The sequence below is a fragment of the Nycticebus coucang genome, chromosome 22, assembly GCF_027406575.1.
Source record: "Nycticebus coucang isolate mNycCou1 chromosome 22, mNycCou1.pri, whole genome shotgun sequence".
NCBI lineage: Eukaryota > Metazoa > Chordata > Mammalia > Primates > Lorisidae > Nycticebus > Nycticebus coucang.
In genome coordinates, this window is record NC_069801.1 from 13,213,218 (window position 1) to 13,240,228 (window position 27,011).

Here is a 27,011-nt window from a genome sequence, read left to right on the forward strand (position 1 = left end):
TGTCCTGCCCCAAGCCTAGGGTCGTTAAGATTTGTTCCTTCACAGGGCCACTCCCTCCTCCCCCTTTTCTTCTAGCTGGCCGGTGTCCTGAGTGGTGACACCCTCACTTTGCATCCCTGGAGGGCATGTCTGAACCTCTGTGTGGGCCAGACCCTGGCCCAGGGCCTGTACCGAGCAGGTGGAAATGGATTAGGATTGAATGACTGAGGAAACGGGGTGAGCAGAGGATTGGTCCTTCCAGTTGGCCCGGATCACTGCTCTCTTTGATTATTTGGGCTGTCGGGGATGTCTAGCAACTTGAACTCTCCCCTGGGTTAGAGTCCACCCTGGGGCAAGCCCTGCGCCTTACCCCTCGCCCTGGAGACTGGGTCCTGGGACCTTGGACCATGCAGGTGTACTCGACTCCAACTTCCAAATTGATCCTCTCAAGGTCGATTCTTGTTTGTTTGTGTTTTTTTTTCCTGGAGTGCTGTAACCATTAAGTTCCAGGCAGGGGTCAGGCCCCTGGGTGCCATCTGTTCAGGTTGCCTGCACAATTGAAATCCCCGAACCCATCCTGGCCAGTTTCCTCATTAAGACCATCGGACTAGATTGATCCATCAGATCGATGGCCAGATGTCAGCCAGTGGGGAGCCGATCGGATGAGCCTGCATGATTGGCCCAAGAATGAGGTCCTCCACTGAGCTGGTGTGGATGCCCAACACTCTGAGATGGGGCTGCGGGAGGCAGAGGATTGGGTCAGAGGCCTCACCAGGCTGGACTTTGGTGCAGAGGCAGCAGGGTCCCCAAGGTGTAGCTACCAGGGAAAAGTTCTTGTGCCGTGCTCTGGGGAGCTGGGCAGGTGTTTCCAGGGGCAGCTGAAGCAGTGGTGGTGGCAGGGTGGGGAATGGAGGGCATTATCTGGTGTTTTCAAAGATTGGAGACTCTGCCCCAGATAATCATCCCATAAGGGCCTTCTCCACCGCTCCCTCCACCACCACGGCTGGAGGCTTGGGCCCGCCCCTTCCTGTGGGTGGCAGGGCTTGTGTGATGGGAAATGTGGGCATTACAGAAAGCCAACAGCCTTCTCCCAGGCTCCCTTCCTTTTTTACCAGGAGTAATTTGGTTATGAGGGTAGGAAGGGAGGGTCATGGGCACCTGGAACACCATGTCCCAGGATCATAGCGTGATGATGTGATGGGGTTTAAGGGATGGCTCGGGAACCCGTATTTGGTTAGAGTTAGCAATGTTGGGATGAACGCGTGTTTGTTAGCACTCATTTATTTCTTCAGGATTTAACAGGCTAATAACATTGAAATTCTCTAAAGGGGAATTTGGAGGCCTTTCTCTGAGAGGCACCGAGGCACTGCCTGGAGGTGCCAGCAGGTTCTACACTCGGGGGAAAATTTGTCCCAAGAAGAAGTGTTTTTGGTTTGTGGGGATCCATTGGAGCCCTGGAGGTAGCAGAAAGGGAGATGTCAGGGGGAGGTGAGAAGAGGGTGATTGGCGAAGTCACCACCTGCGGAGACCCCAGTGCAAACAGCACCCCTACAGCTGTGCAACCACCTCCTCCACCTCCCTCCTCTGTCTGCACTCTCCCTGGCCACCCTGGTCAGCCAGTCCTCCCGACCAGCCCGTGCCCTCACGCCCCTTTCTCCTCTCTTCTGCAGGGTACCTGACAGTCAACATTGAGCCTCTCCCACCTGTGGTGGCTGGGGACGCCGTGACCTTGAAGTGTAACTTCAAGACGGATGGTCGCATGCGTGAGATCGTGTGGTACCGGGTAAGTTGCCACCACTGCCCGTGGCCGGGGCTGGCAGTAGAGTCCCCAGAACCCTCTGGACGCCTCATCAGTTTAGCAGCCCTGAGCCGTCCTGAGCCAGGTCCTCACCTGCTGCTGACACCCTCACCAAAGACTGCTTAGCCCAGTCTCCTCTGGTCCTCAGGGTGGGTCTTGTTCTGGCCTCCTTGGTGCTCCTAACATGCCCGTACCTCAATATCCCCAAAGCATGAGTTCCTGGGGCCACTGTGGGCCCTGGTCTCAGTGTAACAGCTAATCAATGTCTAATGGTGGAATTTGAGGCACGAGGCTTTGGGTGATGATTTTGGCAGGGAAGAGAGACAAACAGGAAGGCTTTTTGCCTTTAAAATCTGATTACAGAGATACTTGGCCACCTGATCTGACTCATAGTGTGTCTGGCACCGTAAATTCAGGTCTGAGAAGGGAAGTTGTTAGAGACGAGCAGGTGCCCACCTTCCCAGGGCCCAGATGTGGACGACAGGAAGAACCATGTTGGGTCTTGGGCAGAAGGGGCCTTTTCAGCCACTGATTGAAATCTTATAGTGTCTGGATGGGGCATCCCAGTCTGGTCTCTCTTTAGCACAGAGGTCTTGGGGCCAGACTCAGGAGAAGGTCTGGTGTGCACCGATGTTCTTCTTACAATGTCCCATAGGGACGTTCAGAATGTAGTGCTGCCATCTTGGGAGAGAACTCCCCTTCTATCTAAAACAGAGGTTGGCAAAATTTTTCAGTGAAGGCTGAGATTATAAGCCTCGTCCTTTCTGATGCTGGAACTACTCAACTCCTCTGTGGTGGCGCCCAAGCAGCCACCAACAGTGCATAAACGAAAGGGCATGGCTGTGTTCCAATAAATCTTTATCACGGACCCTGAAATTTGAAATCTGTGTAATTTTCAAGTGTCACAAAATCTTGTTTTTGCTTTTTTCCCCAATCATTTAAAAAAGGTAAAAATCCATTCTCAGCTTGCAGGCTGTACAAAAAACAGGTCACAAGCTGATTTGGTTCATGGGCAGCAGTTTGCAAATCCCTGATCTAAAACCACACTTTTCTAATCTTTGTAAATTGCATCGCCCTTTCTTTGGTGGATAACACAGTCCAGTGAAGCCACTCTGGATGGAACAGAGAAGCATGAGGGGAGAGGAAGGGGAGGGGGCGGGTGGTAAGTGGGCACAGCTCAGTGGTCTTAAATCTGGAGCTCTCCCCTCTGCTCCTTCGAGCTACCACCACATCCACTCTCAGTGCATGGGAGCTCCGTGCTAGAGGAACCTCTGGGGCATGCGTGGTATTCAGGATCTTGACTCAGCTGCCCTCCTCAACCTCAACCGCTCTCTATCCAGACTTCACCTCAACTGCTCTCTATCCAGACTTGCTTTGAAGCAGCCTGTCACTGCTGCTCTGTCTTGCATTTCTGGTCTTTGATTTATTGTTTGCTGGTTGGCGCTCCATGTTTTGGCTGTGATCTGCGTGCCCCTTTTAACCAAAAATCATGGGTCTCCATTTCATCGTTGCAGCCCTTCCTGCTCAGCATCAATTCTCGTGCCTGCCACTGGAGCTGTCCAGGTAACCTGGACCCTGCAGGTGTGATCCTGACGTCCTGCACCCTGCAGGGTCCCAGCCTTAGAGGAGGGCTCCACCCTAGATAGAGCTGATGGACCTAGAGAAAGACAAGGCATATGTTAAGTAGTGCCATGGACTGAATCACTAAGAGGCGTATTTACAGGATATGGAAACTGCTTGGCTGACACAGGCTGCGAGCATCTCATTAGCACCTGGCAGAAGGACAGGGATAAATTAACTCCAGCTCACTGCTGGCCATGGGACACATCTCTCCCTCAACCAGCCCTTAGATGGGATCAGAGGGAGAGGTGAGGAAAGACAGAGCTAGAGAGACACAGTGGGAACAGTAAATGGGGGTAAAGGTGGGAGGGCACTTGGAGATGGGAGAATAACAGTGGGCACCTTGTTGCCTTCCAAGCTCTTGAATCCACCAGCCTAACTTTGGTTAGAAATTGAATGTTGCAGCAATCACTGTGGTGAACATCTCCCTGTGGAGTTAAGGGTGAGGCTGGTGCCAAGGTGGTACCCAGGTGTGGGAAGCCAGGTGCAGGCTACTGCCTGGCTCCACCCTCTATCCCTGGGGATGGGGAGTAGGGCTGAGGCAGGAGGAAAATGCCCCATCCTGGGCCAAACAGAGATTCCGTTTCCTTCTGCACCCCCAGCACTGAGAGTCCCCTGCCCACACCGCCATCTCTCTCTCCCTGCCCCAGCCTGCAATCCCACTGATCATTTTAAGAATCAGTGGCATCTCTTATGGGCATCAAGCCTTGCCTATCGGGCCAGGGTAGGCTGCACTAATTAATTTATTTTATTTCATTTCACATCCTTTGACTGTGGGCCTCTGGAGCGGGGTATGCAGATGTATGCAAATCATATGCAAATCGGCCACTGGAGCCAAATGCTGGGCCCTTGTAATTCTGTGGCTGGACTGAGGTGGTGGCTCAGCTGACTGGCTTCCCTTCTTGGGACCAGGGGAGCCCTTGTGCCCTGCCTGTGAGGAGGGGGGCAGAGGACAGAAGGAAATTCCAGGGAAGGGGCTCCCTGCTGCCAGTTTTCTCTTTTCCTGCTGCTTCTCTGGCCTCCCTTGCCGTAGCCTCTTTTCCCAAGAACCCAGCTGAAGGGAGAGAGATAAGAGCCTACCAAGATGGGGGCTTCAGGGGCCAAGGCCAGGGCTAGGCTTCTGGATGGAACAGGAGAAGCAGCCACCAGTGTTCCAGTCTCCTCCAGCCGGACTCTCCACTCCTACCAGACAGGCCCACCAAGGCTTTCTTCTCCCCTCGGGCTCCCTCTCCCTCAGCCTGCCCTGGTCCAAGCAGGGAGCTGCCGGCTGTTTGTTTTCTGTACATGCATTTGCTTTCCTTCCCAGCTTGCATTCCCCATGCCCTATGAATGAGCTTACAGAGCCCAACTTGGAAGGAAATGAATAGATCACACAGGCCCAGCCAGAACTGTGTCTCTAGCTCTGATAGAAGGGAAAAGCAGGGCATTGTGACGGGGCCACCACCTCCCACTCAACCCAGTGGGCAAAAAATGGCTCAGAATGTTTATAAAGCCCAGAAGCCTCCCCTATGGTCTTAAACACATTATCTTAGCGACAGGGTCGTCCTGAGCTTTCAGAAAACATGATGAATGGATTGGAGTCTTTGGGAAAATTGAGTGAGCTGATGAAATTTTCTAAAGCCAAAGGGATCACCCTCTTGGGTTTAGCAAGACCTACTGCTGAATGTTTGGGAAGGTCTTGCCTGTGAACTGCTTGAGGGAGTGAACGGAGATTGGGGGAAAGTTTCAAGGGCCTGAGCATTGGACACTTCACCCCACTAGTCACGTGTATATGTTCACATTTAAATTAAATCAAATTAAATCAAATTAAAAGTCATTTCCTCAGTCAGACTGGCCTTATTCCAAGTGCTCACTGGCCACATGTAGCTGGTGGTTACTATATTAGACAGAGCCAGTATGTCTAATATGGCAGAAAGTTCTATTAGAAAATCTGCTCTAGGTATTTAATTTTTTTTCTGTGAATAAACTTCTAGAATATACTGTTCTTATTTGGAAAGGAAATAGCAGTAAATACTCATTGAACCATTTTTTTCAGGAAAATTTGCTTCAAAATGAATTTCAGCAAAATGAATTTTCTTTATTTTTTAATCTTCCATCATCAGATTGTGTACATGTGTGTCTGGGTGGGCGGATTGTAGGAAGTGAGAAGTGGTCTTTATTCTAAATGACCTCTTTGAAAACATACAGATTGTCAGAAGGGTTGTAAGGCCCCTGAAGTGCTGGGTATTATAGTTGTCCATCAAAGCCCTGTTCAACTTATGGGTGTTTCATGGTCCTTTATGCCATCTTCCTGTGCTTTTTTCCAACTGTAACATCTCCCAGATTTGAGTTTCCCATCTTAAAAGCTCACACACTGATGGCTAATAGAGCAGGGGTGCAATTCCATACTTCACCAGTAGGAGCTGTCATCTAACAACCAATCTAGCATAATAATAAAGCCAGAACTTGGTTAATTATTCCTATTTATTTATGCCTACAATGAGGGGCTTTTCTAGTAATGCTGCCAATACTACTCTGAGTGGTTGATATTATGGAGCCTTTACTATGTGCTAGGCACTAGAACAGGTGCTTTCCTTACTTTGTTATATTTCATTTCATGTTGTCTCTGCAAGGTAGGTGCTTTTGCTAATCCTATTTTTCAGATGAAGAACCTGAGGCCCATTCTCAGCTCATTTTGCCTTCCCTAAGTTCTCCAGGAAGTTGTAGGTACACCTTCCTCTATGATTCCTCCTGGTGGATCTCTACCCCAGCACTTACTCCATCCTGTTAAAGTGCCTGCACCTGAACTTTGAGCATCTCAAGGGCAAAGCCTGTGTCTTTTCCCCACACTGCATGCCCAAGGCCTAGAGTGGTGTCACCTCAGTAAATATTTGTTAAAGTAACAAATGCTAAAGCTGTAAATACAAAGGCATGTGCACTTTTTGACAGGCCATGGCATGTCACCCACCCCTCTTCTTTCTCAGGTGGGCATGTTTGTATCATTGATAGCATCTGTCTGTTTGGGTGTGAGGAGTGAGGGTCTTTGGATACTCGGGGACTTTGTGGAGTATGGGGAAAAGGGAACATTTCTTATTAGGACACACTGTCTAAACTCATTTAGTTGGAGGTTACCTGCCCAGCAGGCAAAGCCAAAGGTCTGTCTCTTATCATAGAAATCCATTAGACAGCCACACAGAATCATGGGAATTTAAGCTTTTACTGCAGTTTTTATCATCCCTCCTTTGTTTAGTCTCTTTCCTTCACAATTTGTTCCCAAGGGCTGCTCTGGGCCTAGGTGGCAGGGCCACAGACAAGAGAGCCAGACAGAGAGTGAAGGAGATCTATAGTCTGTGATAAAACCCCCCACTCCCGCTTTCAGCACCTCTCATCTCCCCTCTTTCACCTTGCAGGGAGACACGCACCTGGGTATTTTGTGGTACGGATGATGCAACCTGGCCAGGACAAGCTTCCCTTTGGGGGCTGCGCTGGGTACCTCTGCAGTGATGGTTTGTGGCATCTTGTACCGTTAGAGAAGGAGATGAACTTGAAGACCAGGAAGGGTGAAGTAGAGAGAGAGGATGTCGGTGGCAGAATCCTAACCTTTCAGCATTTTAGAAACTTCATCTGAAATTGGGCATGAAAAGATGTACTTCTCTTAAATGAGGTACTGTCTGCAACCCAGTGACCCCTGTGTTTGGCTCATTATGCAGTCATTAAAAAATGGCGGCATTGTCCTATCATGTCTCTTGGTAGCGTAAGGGATCCAGAGAGGGAAATCACAGAACAAGAAGGGAAGGTGTTTGGGGAGGATCAGATTCCTTGAATTCCCTCCTGCCACCGACATTCCCAAAGGTTATGGGCAGAGATGGCACTTTAAGCTGGTACTTTCTTTTGTTCCCATGTGACTGTGCTGGTGACCACCGGGTTTCAATTCTTGGAAATACACACCATCACCTGGTGGGTCTTAGCTTGCTCTGAAACAGGGAGCTATTTACAAATGATTTTACTGGCATTGGCTCTCTCTGCCTCAGTCCTTGACGGTGATAAAACCAAAAATGACAATCACCAGAGAACATTCCAGTCCAACAATATCACGAGGGCAAGAAGTTAGGTACTCCTTTGGGTGACTAATAAAGACCAAAGCCGAAGTCCCAGAGAATGGGGCTGGGACTTCAAGTCTAGCCTAGCAACCACTCAACCCGGCTGCTCCTTACAACTGCCCTGGACCCATATCCTGATCTTAGGCTCACAGATCTTACAGCTTCCAGATCTGGAGGACTTGAGTGAGGAAGACAAAAGCCAGGGCTGAGCCCACCCAAGCTGCCTTGTCCAAGCCTCCTGTCCCTACCCTGGCCTCCAGAGTGTGCCCCATGCTCAATCTTATACCGGTCACAAGGGAGGGAAGGAAGCCAGAGAAGACCCAACAAAGGACAGCTGATTGTAGGATAAATGTAATAAGACACAACAGGAAATAAGAACAAGTTTCCAAGTCTAGTTCCATTATAATACTTTTATTCCACCCCCAACAAATGCTCCACCCTCAACCATAGTTATATTTTATCCCTCCTAGACTGGTCATCTAGCTCCTCCTGGTGAGGGGCATGGGGGTAGGGAAGCAGGATGATGGAAGAAACCACCAGCTCCTCCTCGAGGTCAGAGTGTGAATTGCAATCATTGCAGCCCCAATCTTTGGTCTTTAATGGAAGTTTGGCTGTAAACAGCAGGGTTCCCCCATTCTGACAGCTCATTAGAATTTTTGGAGAGGCCACTAAAAATACAGTGATGCCTGAGACTCATACTACTGTTACTGAATCAGAATCTCCAGGACTGGAGCCTCAGGCCATTTGTACTTTTAACGAGCTCCCCAGATGATCATGATGCATTCAACCCAGCCAGGGACCTGTTACGGTGTTTGGGAAACTCTGACAGAGGGAGCTGCTCCCCTCATTCATCCAGCATTAATTCACCACGTTTGTATGAAACCATGGTGGTTCTGGGCACTGGGTGGGGGGAAGGAAAGAGACTGATGGAAAGATCCAGCCCCATGGAGGAACAAAACAAGATTGTGAGCTTATGTAGTTTATCTTGGGGGAGGGATTGAAAGGATAAACAAATAAGAAAGCTTCCAAATAATGATGAACACAGTGCATACCATTAGAAAAGACTGATGGAATAGAGAGGGGTTAGGTGGTCAGGAGAAGATTCTCATTTTAGCTGAGATCGCAAAGGCAACAAAGAACTTAGCATGCTAAGGGAAAGAGGCAGAACATCACAGGCGGAGCGACAAACAAATGCAAAGGACTTTCCTGGGAACAGGCTTTCAAGGTCTGGTTTACCTTATTGAAAGGTCACTTCTGGATAGAGAATGGATCATTGAAACATGAGATTTATACTTGGGGACAGAAGGGGATGGATGGTGTCTAAAGCTACAGGCTAAGGTGAGATGACTGACGTGGCAGAAACCGAAGTGGACCCAATGCTGGACCCTTGGGCACTTCAAGATTTGGAGGAAGAAAAGTAGAACAGCAGGGAGGCTGCGAAGGAGAAGCCAGCAAGATATGAAGAAAGCGAGGAGAACGAGGTGTCCCAGATTCCAACAGAAGAAAGGGTTTTAGGAAATAAAATAGTCAGCTCTGTTCAGCACTTCAGTGAGTGACTTGAGACTCTGGAAATGACTAAGAACTTGACAACATGGGGACCTGGACCAAAGTAGATCTTTGGCGCTAATGGGGGCTAAAGCCTCGCTGGAGTTGGCTGAGGGCTGCATTAAAACCGGTGGTGACGTGGCCTTGAAGTGGCTACTGTTGAAGAGATTTGACATTGAACTTCGGGACAAACTTTTGTCCGTAGCACAAAAACACAAATGCTTTTGTTAGGTTCACCTCCATTTGCAGTTTGCTTATAAACTACCAAGTACATTGTCTTTTCCAACCAGCCCTAGCCCTTCCATCTAGACCTGGCGGCTCTCGTCAAGAATGTAAAAGTAGCTGCCAGAGCGTTTTAGTGGATTTTTGAGTATTTAAATCATGCATTTGATATTTGATGGAAAGATGCAGCCCCATCATTCAAATAACTGGGTGGCGTTTGAACAACAGCCATCTTTACATCTTCCTGAGTGTGGTCCACAGGGCTGCAAACACAATTCCTTCAAGGGGAGGGCTCCCAGGTGAGTCATGTGTATGGCCTGGAGCTGATTAAGGGCTGTTTATTTATCTGGCCAATGGGTAGTAGCTGCCAGAGCGGTTTAGTGGATTTTTGAGTATTTAAATCATGCATTTGGTATTTGATGGAAAGATGCAGCCCATCATTCAAATAACTGGGTGGCCTTTGAACAACAGCCATCTTTACATCTTCCTGAGTGTGGTCCACAGGGCTGGAAACACAATTCCTTCAGGGGGAGGGCTCCCAGGTGAGTCATGTGTCTGGCTAAGGGCTGGTTAAGGGCTGTTTATTTATCTGGCCAATGGGTTTGATCACACTTCTATGTCACAGGGATTTGTGCCAAACAAACAAGACATCCTATAGATAGACGGCTCTTGCACAGGGAAAACAGGCTTCACTGATGCTTCTTCATCCTCTCTTTTCTGCCTGGCCAAGTGTTACTCATTCTCTCATCTGGGAAGCCTCTGACCTCTCTTACCAAGGTGGAATTAAAAGATCACCCACTGTGCTCCCTCAGCATCTTGTACATACTCCGACTAGAGAGATGGCACCTGGTATTCTTGTTATCCGCCTTTGCCTCTCTCGCTGAGTTGTTTTTCTGTTTTTCCAATGTGTGCCATGGTCGCAGAAGGTCTCAGCCAGGGGCCTTAGGTGGGGGTCTTGGGATCCCTAGGAAGTATGTGGATGCACCTCCGGAGTACTTGAAACCCCAGAAGTTTGTCCAATACATTGTGTGCATTTTTGTGGGCAAATTGCTGAAGATTCCTACGGGCTCTGTGGCATCTCCGCCCCCCCCCCCTTCCTGGAAAGCCCCAGAACCCAGCAGCAGGTATCCAGGTGTTCTTAGATGTGAGTGGTGCAGGGCATCTTATTATCTTCACCCTTGGGTCATCAAGGGCCAATTTCAGGATGGATCTTGGAGTCCCAGGGACTGAAAGGCCTTGTCAGAAAGGCCATGAGGGGTCCCTGAGCTTTCCAGAGGCTGGGGTGGGGACAGGTGGGTGGGAGGGGCTGCAGCCAGCCTCAGGTGAGAAACTGGCCAGGTGATTAGGATCAGTCCAGGCACCATTGCTTAGTCAGCCTGGATATGTACACAGATGCCCTTGGACTAGAAAATGAGATGGGGGGGAGGGGGAAGACCTGCATTGACAGCTCTTCGCTACTCTCTCTGGCATGAGGGGAGGGTCTTTGGACCAAAGAAATTTGTCTTCTCTTGGGGATTAAGATCAGGTTTCTGATACTGGCATTGAGATACTTTCCTTGCCCCATATGGGGTTGATATGAGCTCTTGGCTTCCAGACTGTTGAGGGGGATGCCAACAGTTGGAGTGGATACTCAAATAACTCAAATATTGGACCACACATGGACTCCACCAGTGATCGGCTCTCCCGTTGGATGGCTGTGATAGATAATGTAGACAGCCATTTCCAGGGTCAGCACGTGGAGTGCACCCTACAGAGTGTGTCCTCACTCACAGAGAAGACAGATGAGCAGGAGCCTGGGGCAGCATCCTGCTGTGTGACCTTGAAGAAACCATGCTCCCTCTCTGAGCTTCAGGATCTTCATGGAATGTACTGCCCCTTCCACTCCTCCCCCCAGTCTTTTCCCCAGAGGACTCCAGGCTGGGGGAGGAGGTGGGAGCTTTCAGGGTCAGGACACCGCCAAGGTGAGCCTTGGGCAACGTTTCCTCAGAGCGGGGGTCCGGGCCTGGGCTGCTGTCTGAGCATCTGAGGCTGTGGAATCTGGGAGCTATATTAAGCCCAAGGTGTGATTTCCAACAGACTCTCCATGACTTTCATGTGCCCTGTTGGGTGTAAATGACAAGGGGGCTTACTTAACTTGTCTTGTCAGAGAAGGATTAAAGGTGAACTTCTGCTCCAGCACACCAGCAAAATAAAGTAACAGGACTGAAATGAGGAATGTTTCTAGAAAAGCAGCTCTGCTCCCTTCCTGCAGGCCCATCTTCTTCCTCCTTTCTTCACCTTTTCTTCCCTGGGTGCAAGGACCCTGGGAGCAGGTTGGCCTTCCCTTTCTGACCCCACCATGACTACCCCTTTCCCCACACACTTCACAAGAGCCCTCTATCACCTTGAGGACCAAGTTCAAGGTCATTGGTTCAGTCTACAAGGTCCTTTTTGATTCAACCTCTGTCAACTGATGGCTCCAGCCTTGCTTCCTACCATGTCCCCAAATGGGCCCAGCACGCAAATCATGTGGCTTATTTGCAGTTCTCAGGACGTGCCAATGCTCTTTCCCACCTCCATGCTGATGCATATGCCACTGCCTCCGCCCGCAATGCCCTTTGCCTGCTCTGTCTCCCCAGCCCTGGCTTGCCCTCCAAGGCTCAGCCTCATTGTCACCCCTCAGGGACCTTTCCCCACCATCTTTTCCCCTCCAGTCTTCTTCCCCATTCAGCTGCCATGACCCAGGCTGAGTCAGATTCTCACAATGCTCTCAAAATACTCAGAACACTGCCATATGACTTAGCATGCTGGGTTCGTGTGTTCATTTAGGCAGCAGATATTTCCTGAGCACCTATTGTGTGCCAGGCATTGGGAATAGAGCACAGAATAAAAACAATGTGGCCCTGTTTCTATGGAGCTTGTAGTTAAGTGGGGAAAAACAGATATCACATGAAAGATTGTCCAGTAAATTCTGCTTTTAAATTGTGGTCATTGCCCCAAAGGAGAAGGACAAGTGTCTGCAGCTGAGAGCTTGTGATAGGGGGATTGATTGTAATAGCTGAATGTCTCTCTCCCAGAAGGCAAGCCAACCCCTTGCTGTTAGGGACCAGGATCTGTTTGTCTTTCTCTCCTGAGTGTCTAGTATGATGCCGAGCACACAGCTTAGAGAATGGAAAGATAGATGGAAGGATGGATAGAAGGATGGATGGATGGAAGGATAGATGGATGGACGGATGGATGGATGGACAAATGGACGAACGGAAGGATGGATGGATAGATGGAAGGAAGGATGGATGGATGGAAGGATGGAAGGAAGGAAGGATGAATGGAAGGATAGATGGATGGACGGAAGGATGGATGGATGGAAGGATGGAAGGGTGGATGAGTGCATGGATGGATGGATGGATGGATGGAAGGAAGGAAGGATGAATGGAAGGATGAAAGGATGGAAGGGTGGATGGGTGGATGGATGGACAGATGGATGGATGGACAAATGGACGAATGGAAGCATGGATGGATGGAAGGAAGGATGGATGGATGGAAGGACGGAAGGAAGGAAGGATGAATGGAAGGATGGAAAGATGAAAGGATGGATGGGTGGAAGGATGGATGGATGGAAGGAAGGATGGATGGATGGAAGGAAGGATGGATGGATGGAAGGACAGAAGGAAGGAAGGATAAATGGAAGGATGGAAAGATGAAAGGATGGATGGATGGAAGGATGGATGGATGGAAGGAAGGATGGATGGATGGAAGGACGGAAGGAAGGAAGGATGAATGGAAGGATGGAAAGATGAAAGGATGGATGGGTGGATGGGTGGATGGGTGGAAGGATGGATGGATGGAAGGATAGATGGATGGACGGAAGGATGGATGGATGGAAAGATGGAAGGAAGGATGGAAAGATGAAAGGATGGATGGGTGGATGGGTGGAAGGATGGATGGATGGATGGATAGAAGGATGGATGGATGGATGGATGGAAGGAAGGAAGGATGGATAGAAGGATGGAAGGGTGGAAGGGTGGATGGGTGGATGGATGGAAAGATGGATGGATGGATGGATATAGCACTGAGGGACACAGAAGTAAACATTCAGTTGGTGAGGCAAAGAATTTTCTCACCACTGGAGCTTTTCAGCAATGCATGGGACACCTTGAGGACTGACATTATCCCCCTGGAAGTGTCTAAGCAAATGTCGGTATGGCCACCTGTCAAAAATGCAACGGGAAGGATTCCCAGCCCAAGTGAGCACAAAGTGAGTTGACCCTCTGGACTCATAGGCTGCATCAAGTTCAGCTGCCCAGCAATGAGGCTGTGACAAGAGATGGGGGTGGAGCACCCAGAGAACTTGGCCAGTGGGCTTGAGAGTGGGACTCCTGCAGAAGCCAGGCCTTAGGAAAGTTCCAGGTTCCCCAGGAGAGGGGGGAGTGTAAGGGTTCTGAGAACCAGGCCTCTGTGGCTGTAAGTGTCCAGAGAGGGTTTTCTACACTGGAGTGAACATTCAGAGGCACCAAGGCCAGCATGAGGAAGGGGAGGATGTGAAGGAATGTAATAAGATCACGAAGACCACCCGAACCCCTTATAAAACGCATCTCTGATCACATCGCCCTGCTTTGAACACATCGGTGATGACTCCCCATTGTTCTTAGGATAGAGACCAAAGTCCCTGGTGTCACCTTACAGGGCCCTGCATTATCTGGCCCCTCTGGGTCCTCTCCCTGTATGCGCCCATGAATAAAGCAGCTGAGAATATTCTGGGACCTCCAAGAGCCTTGAGAGAAGGAAGAGGAAGGACTAGAGCTGGGAAACCGAGGTTAGGTGAGGGGAAGCAACTTGCTCCAAGTCTTGCTGCTGGAGGGTAGTAAAGTCCCACTCGAACCCTGAATATCTGAGCCCAGAGCTGTGCTTTTATGTCGGGCCCCATTGAAAGTCATAAATATCTTGCTTGGGGTGGGAAGAGTTCCCCCTGAATGATGGGCAGCATGAGAGATGGACCCCAGAAAGGCTGCACCCCTCTAGGTTAGGCATCCTGCCAGGGAGTAAGACAAGACTTACGCCCTCTCTCCCTCACAGGCATTGTGACCGCCACCGTTGCACTATAGGTCAGGTGACACGCTAGGCATGTTACCAAAATCCCCTCACTGAATCCTCACAGAAACTACTCAGTGCTGGAACTATTGTTCATTTTAGAGCTGGGGACACTAAGGCTCAGAGAAATTAATGATCTGGCCCAAGTCTCATAGATGGAAGGAGAGAGGGGATTTGGCTGACTTCCCCCCATCACAGCCTGACCTTCTCAGTGCCCAGGCTGGTCAGCAGGACTGCTGGGGTGGCCTGACTCCCACTTTGGGAAGCACAGCCACTTCCTCCATGGGGGAGAGTGGGCTGGCAGGGGCAGGAGAGCAGTCTGGGTCTGACCGCCTGGGCTGCCTGGGCTGTCTGGTCATCATACTGCCAGAGCCACCTGCCTGCAGAACTAAGCGGTACAGATCCAGGCAGAAACTGTCAACATGAAACAAGGAGAACTTGAGGGAACACAGCTTCCACCTGCAGAGATGACACAGGCTGCACGGTTCACCTACCCCAAGACAAACATGCAGGGCAGACGGGCAGAGGAACAGGCCTTCCCTCCCTCGCCGGGCCCCTGCCTGCACCTCCCAAGCTGGACTCTCCTTTGGTGAAGGTTGGAAGGTGATGGACAGTGCCAACCAGAGATGAGTCTCCTTCAAACACTGACACACAGACCTCAGGAATCCTGTGAATGAGGGCGACAGGTCCCTGGAACATCTGAATTGGAGACTGTTCTTCAGGGCTTGTGTTATTGTTATTGTTGTTGTTGTTGTTTTGCAAGGCGGTGGAGTAACTCCGATGAGCCTAAACAAGTATTATCAAGTGGTGGTTCTTGGGGGACCTGCCTTAATGGCTATAATAGTCATTTCAATTGGCACATTAATTATACATGAGCAGGTGCTTCTAAAATAATTGAGGGTGTCAGAAAGCTGTTTATTTCTTTAAGTGGTTTAAACATTCCCCTTTAACCCTGTTTACTCTATGAATATCAAACCAGGCAAGGCCCGTTCTTTGCAGACAGGGAAGCCAGGCCTGTCTGAATCTGAGACCTCTGAATGAGGGAGGTCTCCAGTCCCTTCGTCCGTCCCTTCAGGTAGAGATCTGACAACTATGCAGGGTACAGCTCGGAGATGCCGTCCCTGGCTCACATTGTGCTGGGAGAGACAGGTGTCACACTGGCACAGGGGAGGAGCCCCCACCTGTGTCTGCAGCTACTCAGGAGTGAGGCGGGAACACGGACATGGCAAGCAGAGCCAAAAACAGGTGCCATGGCCCAGAGGGTGACCAGCTGACTCCCACAGGTGCTCAGTGGAGGGGCAGGAGGAGGGGGACGCTGAGGGCAATTGGGGACACTTATCAAATCTGGGGTGCCATGCATTAGAGCTTAGGCATATCCACAGGGGTCAGTGGGAGGATTTTAAGAACAAAAGCACTACAGTCCAAATTTAGAAAACTCTGGACCCCTTCCCTGAGATGCCCCCATAAACATCTTAGACTTAAGATGGACAAAGCAAAACTCTGTACTTCTCCACTAAACCTATCCACCCTTCATTCCTCCCCAGTAAATGACATCACTATTTAATTGGTTTCTGAAGCCAAAAAGCTAGGGGTCTTCCTGTCTCCTCCCTTCCTTTCCCCTGTCCCTGTCCCCAGCACCTCTTTCATTTGGACCTTGAGAGCTTGTTTGGAGGTTCTAGCAGGGGAGCGCAGCTACTCGGATACCCTTGACCGAAGGGGCCTCCTCTATCGGGGAAGGTTGTCCTCTTCGACTGAGCGCGCAGCTTCAGGAGGGACGCACATGGAGCAGTGAGGGAGGAAGGGGACACCCGCCTAGCCAGCCAGATCAGCCAAATCAACCCTGGCGATCCATGGGGTAACAGATGTCTCAGCCTAATTGCCCTCACATCCGACCTCTTTCATTTGGACCATCCTAAAATACACACCCTCCATCCACTGGCTCCTTCCCACTTCCAGGTTACCATGTCAGCCAGGGCCTCCCTGCTTCCACGCTGTCTCCCCAGCCCATGAATCCAGTATCCACGCAGCAGCCAGAGGGCCCTGCCCTCCCTGGTCTCCTCCATGTCCTCTTTCCACCACGCCAACCTCACTTGGGTTCTCTGAACGCCCCACACATCCAGATCCCTGTGCGCAAGGCCCCTGTGCTGGGTGCCGTTGGAATTTCAAAGACTAGCAGCCTGAGCCCCCGAAGTGAGCATGTGGGCCAGATCTGGAGAGGCTGCTCACCCAGGGGACTCTGAAGGCAGGAAGATCTGAGACCAGCCCAGCCTCCACCTCTTCTCTATCCCTTGCCCATGTCCCCCTACAGATATCTGTGTCTATCACGTAGGAGGGTGACAATAGTGTTGACCTCACGAGAGGGCAGTGAGAGTAGCCCCACGACGCAGAGTGCCTGGAACAGTCCAGGCCGTGATTGTTACCTGAGGGTGGCCGTGAAGAGCGATGCTCCTTCAATCTCCAAAGCGTCCTAGTTTGCACCAAAGATGATGCAGTTGCTAATCCAGCATCTGGGCAGTGCTTTGCAAATGTGAATTCTTAGGATGGCACCCTAGCTGTCTGTGCTCATAGGCTTCAGGACAATTTCAAGGACTGCACCCCTGCATTGCCCCCAGTTGGAAAGTGTCTGAAACGAAAACTCTGAGTAATGGGTAGGAAGGAGGGGTGGAGCCCCTAGTATTCAGGATTAAGAGAAAGCTGTCCTTGGCCTTCACCTCCCTCTCCCTTTCCAGCATGAACAATGAGCCATGATGCTACCCAGCTCACCCTCTCTGTGCCCTGATATCCTGTGTCACGTGATAAACTTAGGACAGTGCCTAGCACTATATAAATGTTGGTGGTGTTATATTTATCAAACTTACTATAATTTCTTGCCTTATTCCATTGTCTAAAATTTCCAGAATGCTCGTAAGAAATGTTTCCCTGTCTTATTTCTGATTTTTGTAGGAATGCATTTATTATTTTAACATTGCATGCAAAATTTCCTGCTGATTTCTGATAAATACTCCTTTTTGTTATGAATAGGGAGGTTACTTCTCTTCCAATTTCACCTAGAGTTTTTATAAAGAAAACTTAATTAAATGCTTCTTTAAAAAAATCTATCGAAGTAATCATATGGTTTTTCTCCTTTAATTTACTAATGTAATGAATTATGTTGATGTTTTTCCTAATATGGAGCCTCCATAGGGTTTTTATAATTTCTTTAAACAAATAGCTTGTGTACCAAATTAAAAGAACTCTAAAGTATTTATTTTTTATTATTGTAAATGGAATCTTTTTCATTGGATTTTCTGTGGGTCTCTGGGATGTTAAGAAAGCAATTGATTTTTTTGTGGCTTTATCTTGCATCCTACAAATTAGATGAATTCATTTTTTTCTCTTTAATAAGCATGTGGAGGCTTTCCTTGAATTGTTTAGGCATCCAATCTCCCCAGCTGATGTTTTTATTTCTTTCCTTCCTGCATTTTCGGGTACTTTGTGTTTATCAGTGAACAGGCATGTGTTGAGTGCCTACTAAGCACCAGGCACTGGGGCGAGCTCTGCTCCCCTGACTCTCATGGCTGTTTGGCAGGGTAGATGGTTGGAGCACCCTCCTCGGCTGACATATTGAGAACAGGGGCCCCAAAAGGAAAAGTCTTAAAGGAAGTCCCAAATCCACTGAAAGCTGAATCAGGAGTCAAACACAGATCAGGCCACCTGTCTGTTGACTCTACCCTTTCAGGACTAATAGAGATAATTAACTTTGACCCAGAAAAGGGAAACCAGCCCTTAGAAATGCAGTGGGCATATCTGGCCATGAATATGAAGATGGATGTCCTTACCCTGAAGCCTGGCCTTGAACTGTCCAACTCTCTGTCCCTCTTTTTGTCCTTCAATCCGGGACTTGCTAGAATTAAAAAGGAACAAACGTTTTTTTCTGTCAAGCAGCATCCTAGCTCTGGGGGGCCTGAGGTGGAGTTGCAGCACCTGCCACCATCCCAGGCTTTCCCGGAGTCTTTGCACGAGGGTCTCCTGCTTCTGGAGCGAGCGTGTCTACGAGGCTGATGGCATTTTAGTTCCCAGCAGGCTCCCCTCCCTGCCCGGCACGCCTCGCTTTCCTGCCTGTAGATTTGCTCTCGGTTTTGGGCTAATTACTTCGTCTCACTGCTGCTGCGACTCTTCCTAGCATCCGACACCCTTGCGAGCATGTATCTTGTAATCTCCCTTCACCTAACACCAGTCGGCTTAATTATCCTTGTGGAGCTCAGGACTCCAACCTCCAGGCTTGCTCTCTCTGCAATTCCTCTCTGCTATCCTGCCCCTTGGGCTTACTCTGGCTTCCTGCAAAGATGGCAGCTGGTGCCTTTGTGTGGACGCCCTGGAGTTATGCCCTAAAAAAGTTGCCCGACTAAGAAGGAAAAGACATGGGGCTCAGTGGGCACTGTAGTCACCAAACTCCATGCTTGGGACACCTTTTATGAATTCCTACCGCCACCACCCCGCCTCCCTGCGTGGTTTGTGGCAGCTTGTCCAACATGCCTGAGAGCTGCCCTGCCCACACCAATCACAGGCTTCCGAACCTCCCAGGATCCCTGCAGCCTTCGGGCTCAGCACTGTGCCGCAAGCTCTCAGCAGATTGTGGGAAATTCAACACACCTGAGTTTGGAAGCAGCTTTGGACTCAGGGAGGAGAAAACAAATCTTCCTTGGTTATTCATGCTGTGCAGGTTCTAAGCTAAGAGCTTTCCACGTAGCCCCTGAAGCAGGAGCTGTGAGCAGCTCCATGGTAGACAGGAAAACTGAGGCTCAGAGACATGATATGATTTCCCAGAAGCTGCAGAGATGGAGTTTGAACCCAGTCCTCTGACTTCAGAGACTGACTCTAGCCATTTTCTTCTTCCTTTGAGATGGTCGGGGGATGAGACTCTTCCACTCCATGGGGCTACTGACCTTCATGTCCCCAAGATGAGGCTGGCTCTCTCAGGTTTTTGAAGACAAGACTGAGTGCCCAGACTGTGTTGGTGCTACGGTGGTGTTAGAGCAGCAGAGACGTCCCCTTCCTCCTTAAACTCCCCTGGCACCTGCTGCCACAGTCGCACCCACTGCCTGTCTGTGCCATCCTGGGTGGTAGCAGGTAATAAAGGCACCATCCTTTGATGGGGAAGCTTCCAGAGCGGTTACACTCGGAGCGTCAGAGATGAAAGCTGCAAATGAGTTCCCACAGCTGCTCGAGTGCTCCCGCCAGAAGCTGGTGGCTGGGACGAGCCTGTCCCGGGCGGTGGCAGGTCACTGGCCTCTCAAAGCCTCCATCCCTTCATCTTGAAAATAAGGGAGGGGCGGCACCTGTGGCTCAAGGAGTAGGGCGCCGGTCCCATATGCCGGAGGTGGCGGGTTCAAACCCAGCCCTGGCCAAAAACCACAAAAAAAAAAAAAAAAAAAGAAAAGAAAAGAAGGGAGATAGTACCCACCATGGGGTATCATGGGGAGAAGATAACATCATTCTGGCAATGAGTACTCTAGTGCATTGAAAATAGTGTCAGTGCCCTGAATCACAGGAGCTAGGACTGACTGAGCACTGACTATGGGCCAGACACTGTCTAACGACTAAGCATACCCTGGCTTCTGACTCCCCACAGGAGCCCTATGGGCAGGTACTATCATTGTCCCCATTTTACAGATGAGAAGATTAAGGCACAGAAAGGCAATAGATTCAAACCCTAGCAATTTGGTTTCAGCTTCTACTTCAAAATGTTAGTTCCCACTCCCCCAAATTTCCCCCCACAAACACACATTCTGCCCCGACACATAGAGCCATTAGCAAAAAGGAAGAAACACTCAAATGAAAAAGCCCAGGAGTGGAATTGTCTATACTGGCATAGAGGATTTTCCCCCAGCCCTGGAGAGAAATGCCTACATAATACCAGCCCAGCAGATGCGGCCAGCTTATTGGGATGGAAAGTGTCCCCCACGCTGAGCCCGTGCCTCTGCCTCATTTCCATCCTATCCACGCTCCCCGGGAGAGGCTAAGCCCACAGTGGGAGCCTGGCCAGTCAGCACTGGCTACCTCAACTTTGACAGGAGACACTGACACGCATTTCAAGCTGCCAGAATGAACCCCTCTGTAGGTCTCAAAACTTTACGCAGCATAGGGGAGCTTTGGGCTGCCGGTGGGAGGCTGAGTTCTGCAGGCTGCAGAAGTTCTGTGGTGGGATTGATAGATTGCCTTTGTAGAGTAGCGATGCTGGGATTTTCCATTAGAACGCAGTGGCTCACTGTTGTGGCTTTCTAGAAAGTTGGAGGGTAGGGGCTGGGAAAATGCTACTGAAGCCAGCAGACGGTCTCCGTCTTGGGGCCTGGAGAGGTTCATTCAATATGTTCACTTCGTGCCTGCCGAGGTGCTGAGGACACAGATACTGGTGAGACAAACAACCGCAATACCACGTGGCGAGTTCTCCGGGGCTCTGGGCAAAATTCCTCCATTTATTCAGCATCCTCAGGTCATTCATTTACTGAACAAATATTTATGGGGCACCTACAGAGGTGCCAGGCCCTGTGTTAGGGGCTGAGAATAAATACTGCATTAAACAAGATTATTCTCTCTGCTCCCAAGCGTTTATGTCCTCTGGGGGTGCAGAGCACATAGACCCGACTGCCTGTCAAGTGGTGGAGGAGGTACATAGTGTGGACCCCCCAATGCAGAAGTTTTCCAGAGGGAGGAAGTATTATGGTAGCTATGCTTTGAAGAGGAAAGAGAGAGCTGGGCCAGGAGCCTGTGCAAGCCTCCTAAGATGAGGGGAAATTTGGCACCCCCCAAATTGAACTGGACCAGTTAGTTGGAGCCCAAATAAGGAGAGGTGAAGGAGCAAAAAACAGCTGGAGAGGTCAGTAGGGCCCAGATCAGGAATTCACCTTGATGAGCCTTTGAACTTAACCCGGAGGGCAAAGGCTGATGGCTCTTTTTTTGTTTTTAATTTCAGATTACTAGGAGCGTACAAATGTTCACGTTCATTGTTTTCAATTCTAAGGTAATGTTCAAGTCATAGTTGAGGCCTTCACGCAGGGGCGTTCTGTATACCTTCATGCTGTGTACATTAGGTGAGATCCCCCAATCGCCCTCCTTTCTGCTCCTTCCCTTCTGTCCCCTCCCCCTTGCTAGACTATATTTGTGGGGGGTTTGATATGGATTTGTAGTTATTTATAGATTGGTTTCTTATTAGTATTGCATACATTGAATACTTTGTTTCCCATTCTTGAGCTACTTTACTAAGAAGAATGTAGACATTTGCAGCAGAATGTTTATTGCAGCTCCATTTATAATCACCAAGATGTGGAATCAACCCAAGTGCCCATCAACCCACAAATGGATTAACAAACTGTGGCATTAGGTACACCATGGAGTACTTACTATTCAGCCACAAGAAAAGATGGAGATTTTATCTTTTGTGTTTACCTGGATGGAGTTGATGGCTCTTATTAAGAGGCATCAGAGGCGCAGAGCAGTCCGGTCCTACAGTCCTATTTGCTCACTGGCTGGTGTGAGGCCCATGAACTAGGACTGGGGGAGGGTAGGAGGTGTAAGGTCAGGGCTGGGGGTCCTGGTTGGGGGCTAATGCAGTGATCCAGGCCAGCAAGGGTGCCAGCCTGCATCAGGAGGTGGAGCGTGGATGGTGAGTGAACCACCAGGGCCAGCTAGACACACGACAGAGGGAATTAACTGTTGAGTTCACTTCACTTAAGGTAGGCTGGAGGCGCCTTTTCACCAAATGGAGAAGGTGAGGGAGAGGGAGGGGCGGTCAGGCAGGGGTGGCCACATGTGCAAAGGCAGCGCTGGCATCCAGAGTGCCCTCTCTGAGCTTAAAGAGCTTGGCCTCACAGTCACATCACCGCTCCGAAACCCAAGCCCAGTTTTGCTTTAGCAACATCTCTGGTCACCCTGTGCCTCTAAATCTTTCCAGTTGTGGCCAGAGGAATAGCCAAGAGCCATGTGGCTGAAAGAAGTCCCAGCCTTAAAAGTAAAACCTACCAACATCTGCCTTGCTTCCAGATTCCAGATTTTGTCTGCGCGTCCCTGTGCTGGCCAACAGGGAAGGGCTGGGAAAGCCACACCCCAGGCCCAGGGCCTGACTGCCTTCCCTTCTTTCGTGTAACCTCAGCCTTGTTTGCTATTGCCAGGAGAGGTCTTGGCAGGATCTGTCTCCTCTGCCACTCTGACATGAGGCAGACTGCCCTGGTGCTCTCCCTGGGGAGAGAGGTGTGAACATGGGGATGGGGGCAGTGCCCAAAGTGCTCTCCAGGCCTCTGTCTCTCCCTCTCCCCTTTCTCTTGCCCTCCCTGCTTTCTCTCCTATTTCAGTCTGTACACAGCAGGCTTATGAGAGCCCCTGGTGAATTCACTTCTGTCCATCACCACCTGCCTAAATACTGCTGTGTAAATGCCCCTGGCCTTCTCCCAGGGGCTGGGACTGCATCTTCAGCCTCTGTGGGATGTTCCTTCAGGAGCAAATGACCGTGTCTCTCCCATAGGGTCAGACCAGGACCCCTAAGGGCAAGATCTGAATCAAGAGAAATTACTAACAACAAAGTATCCTCTCTTCTTTGTATTGTCTCATAAACCCCATGTAATTTTTAAAAATCCTCAGAATAAGTGAAAATCAGTAGAGTCGAAGAAGGATCGCCACGTGTTAGGAAGAGCTGGGTTGAAATCTGAGCTCTGCCACTTACTGTTTTAATCTCAGTTTCCTCAGTTTCCTCTCGTGCTAAGTGAGAATAGTAACTCCAACCTCACAGAGCTATAAAAGTTAATGTCCCCATTCTACAAGCATTTATAAAGTGTCTATGTGCTAGGGACTATTCTGGGCACCAGAATACATTGGTGAATAAGGCAAACAAGTTCCCTGCTTTCATAGGGGCTAAGGCAACAGACCATTAATTAATTAATTAGCAGGAAAATATCAGACAGTGATGAGTGTGGTGTGGATAATTTCGGGTGATGTGACAGAGAGTAACCAGGGCTTCTTGGATCAGCTGGCCAGGAAAGACGTCTCTTAGGAAGCTGATCTCTGTATAGCAAGAAGTGAGCTATACAAAGTTCAGGGGACGAGCATGCCAAGCAGAGAGGATGCCTGCGCAGGGAGTCAGCTTGGTCCGGAGATTGAGCTGTGTGCCTGGAATAGGAGGGCCAAGGGAAAGGAGAACATAAGTCAGAGAGGAGACAGGGCTATCTCACATCAGGATTTATAGATTTTATTCTTAGCATAACAGGACTCAATGGAAAGTCTTAAGTGGAGAGTGAGCTAACCCAATATATGTTCTAAAAAGAATTCTCTGACTGTTGTGACAAGACTACACTACTGGAGAATGTACAAGTCAAGAGACCCTAGGCTGTGGCTCCACTAACCCCCACATCTCAGTGGTTTGATGCAAGCAAGGTTATTTCTTGTTCACAAAAAGTTGGATGTGGGTCTGGCTACTCTCTAGAGTTGCTCTCCTCCATAAGGTGACTCAGGGATGCAGGCTTATTTCATACTGTAGTTCCATCCTCTCTGTTTGTGTGGTTGCCACACAAAGGGGGTACAAAAGCAAAAGAGGTATGCGAGTTGTTCTTATGGGCCAGTCTGGAAGGGGCTTAGGTCATTTCTGTTTATATTCCACTGGCCAGAACCCAGCCATATGGCTGCAACTGCAGGGGAGACTGGGCGCCCAGGAAGAGGACCATGAATTGGGATTTGGTAACCACATGGCACTTTTTCCACTAAAGACAGGAGAGGGCATAGAGAGAAGGGCTGGGCAGCCCTTAGAGGCTTTCTGGTGAGGGATAATGGTGACCTGTATGAGAGTGGTGGTCCCAGGATGCAGAGATGGTGGCTGATGTTGTGACATTTTTACTTGGTCTTGTGCCTAACCAGTAGGCCCCCACTAAACAATAGCTCTTTTTATTTTTATTGTTTCCGATTAATTTGAGGGTACAAAGAATTAGGTTATAATGTTTGAGTCTGTTAGGTAGAGTCCCTCTTATAATATGTCCCACCTCCAAGAGGTGTGCCATACACCCTAAAATTGTGCCTATAAAGTGGGGGCACACCCATCCCTTCCCTCCCCCTCTCTCCCTGCTCCCTCGTCCTCCTGCCCCCCACCTTGCATTGATTTGAGTTTTTCTCTTACATGAGCATGTATTAGATCATCTACTGGCTTCATATTAGTATTGAGTACATTGGATTCTTGCTCTTCCATTCTTAATGATACTTTGCTAAGAAGAATGTAAACAACAGCTCTTAAGATAATAATCCCTGACAGTTAAAACATTTTAATTTTTCTCCAAGAAGTCAAATTCTCCAAGTGGCTTTTTCTGAGTTGATAAAGTCAATATGCTGGGATGCTCTCAAGTCTTTTAAAAGACACTGTCATGAAACCCTGGAATTTTAGCCTTCAGATGGCTTTTATAGATTTTCGAATCTACACTCTACATTTTGTCAGGTTGAAAGAGTCCCTCAGAGGTGGACATGGACTTGCCCAAATGTAGAGGTGGCCAGCATCTAAGCAGAGGCCAGGGGTCAGGGGCCAGGTCTACTTATCCCATATGCCTCTTAGGCAATCGAGTGACTTTCAGATTTCTCCTCCCCTAGAAAGCCCATCAGTACAAACAGCTGGAGCAGCCTGGGGCAGAGTTTCTCTCTGGGTCACACCCAACGTGATCTGAGTGAAGGGGGAGGAAGGGAATCAGGGAGGACTTGGTCTTGCCCATCCAAACCCGCCTGCTACTGTTTCCTTCCTCTCTGCCCCCGAGAAACAACATATGGTGGGGTGATGAAGATCATGCGTCCTCATCCACCTCTGCCACTTCCCCACCATCACATCTAGAGTTGGCTGCCTGACTTCTCTGAACTTTAGACTTCCCTTTTATAAAAGGGAGCTAAGATGCCAGCTTCCACTGTTGTTGCGAGGACTGAATGAGAGAGTGTAGGTAAAAGGCATTAATACACAGCTTGACACCTAGGAGATGCTCAACCACTGGGAGTAATTGATGGGAAGAATTTCTGGCCTGCTCTCCATCACTAGCCTGCCCCAAACCCCTGTGATACACACACCTAGGACCCTGGGTGCTGACTCTATCACCCTATCAGAGCTCTTCTGGAATGAGGACAAGCTTAGGAACTCGCTCTGCCATAATAAATGGATGCTCCCTTCTTCCCCAAGCAGGCTGCCTTTCCCGGCATCTTTATCCACTGTGTAGGGTCCACACAGCCTTGCACTTCTGTAATGTAAGGTGCATCCTTGGCACCCTGCCCTCCAGAGATCCGGGGGGCTCAGCAAACCCAAACTTCCCCAGGTCGTCTGATGGGCTGCACTATTTTCTGGCACCTGAATGTTCCTAAATGAGCTTCCTTTGTTTGCTTTGGATAAAATTTTCTTTACTTGAAGCCCACAGGTGCCCAGCAGAGGATTGGGCCAGCTCCCAGGATCCTGGCTGCAGACCATCAGCCTCTCAGAAGCTGCAGGGGCCTCTTCATTGCTCTGTGGTCTTGCCCAGGGAGCCCCTAGTCTGGGTTCTGCCAATCTCTAGGATCCTGGGCTTTCAGAGGTAGTTCAATAAAGAGAATTTTAAAACCTTTTAATGCTTAGCAGGGAATAAGTCCTCTGCCAAAGCACCAATTAAAGGGACAGACCAGTCCAACATGACTTTATTACTAACATTTTATCTGGAAGAGGAGGTGTGGGGGAGGGGCAATGATGGCTCTGGGCCCCCTCCCCTCTTTGCTTCCTCTGACAGGGACAACTGTATCTATTCACTGCTTCCTTGAAGACCCCAGAGACAAGCCGTGGGAGAGAAATGAGATAATGGAGCAAGGCTAGTCAAAGAAAACCTTTTGGAAGTGGCAGACTTTAAGTTGGGCTTTCAAAAGTTGATCGGGGCTCAGCACCTGTGGCTCAAGCAGCTAAGGCGCCAGCCACATACACCTGAGCTGGCAGGTTCGAATCCAGCCCGGGCCTGCCAAACAACAATGACAGCTGCAACCAAAAAACAGCCGGGCGTTGTGGCCGGCACCTGTAGTCCCAGCTACTCGGGAGGTGGAAGCAGGAGAATCGCTTGAGCCCAGGAGTGGGAGGTTGCTGTGAGCTGTGATGCCATAGCACTCTACCTAGGTCAACAGCTTGAGGCTTTGTCTCAAAAAAAAAAAAAAAATAATAGTGGATCAGGTCAGAGGAAAGTGGGGAGAAAGATGGGTTTCTCAGGTGGGGGCGCTGTGGGAACAAAGGCAAGGTTAACAGGATGAATCAATGATGTTGGTTGGCACTTTATGTCTTGGGAACCAGCTGAGCACTTTATACAACATCTCTGATCGTTCAAACGACTCTATGACATAGGTTGTATTGTATCACCATTTTGTAGATGCAGAAACTGAGGCTTAGGTGTTCCAACCCAGCTGATGCTCCCAGTAAGGGCTCCAGCCTGGGAAGATAATCCCAGAGCTCCTGCTCTCTCTGCCGGGGTGAGAAGTGGGAGCAGAGGTGACGATGCCTCAGGAATGTAGTGGCTCTGAAGTGGGTAGGGTTTGTCTTTACCCAAAACCCACAAGCCTCCATTGTCCTCTTTCTGAGCCCTCCATAGGATCTATCTCTGTCCATCCCATTGCTGGATCTAGACACCTGAGCTGGCCTGACCTTGGCCCCTGTCCTTCTGGTCAGCTGTCTTTGTCCTTTCTATTCTAGCAGTCGCCATTAAAAACTA

At 49.6% G+C, this 27,011-nt stretch overlaps 1 protein-coding gene across 3 annotated transcripts in view; it reads left to right on the forward strand.

Annotated features, from left to right (window-relative positions):
• IGSF21 (immunoglobin superfamily member 21) overlaps positions 1-27,011 on the forward strand; it is a 239,509-nt gene that overhangs the window by 100,837 nt on the left and 111,661 nt on the right. For all 3 annotated transcript variants that reach the window (XM_053577134.1, XM_053577135.1, XM_053577136.1), the window contains exon 2: positions 1,650-1,762. In XM_053577134.1, coding sequence (XP_053433109.1) covers positions 1,650-1,762 — 113 coding nt within the window. The remainder of the gene's footprint in view (positions 1-1,649; positions 1,763-27,011) is intronic.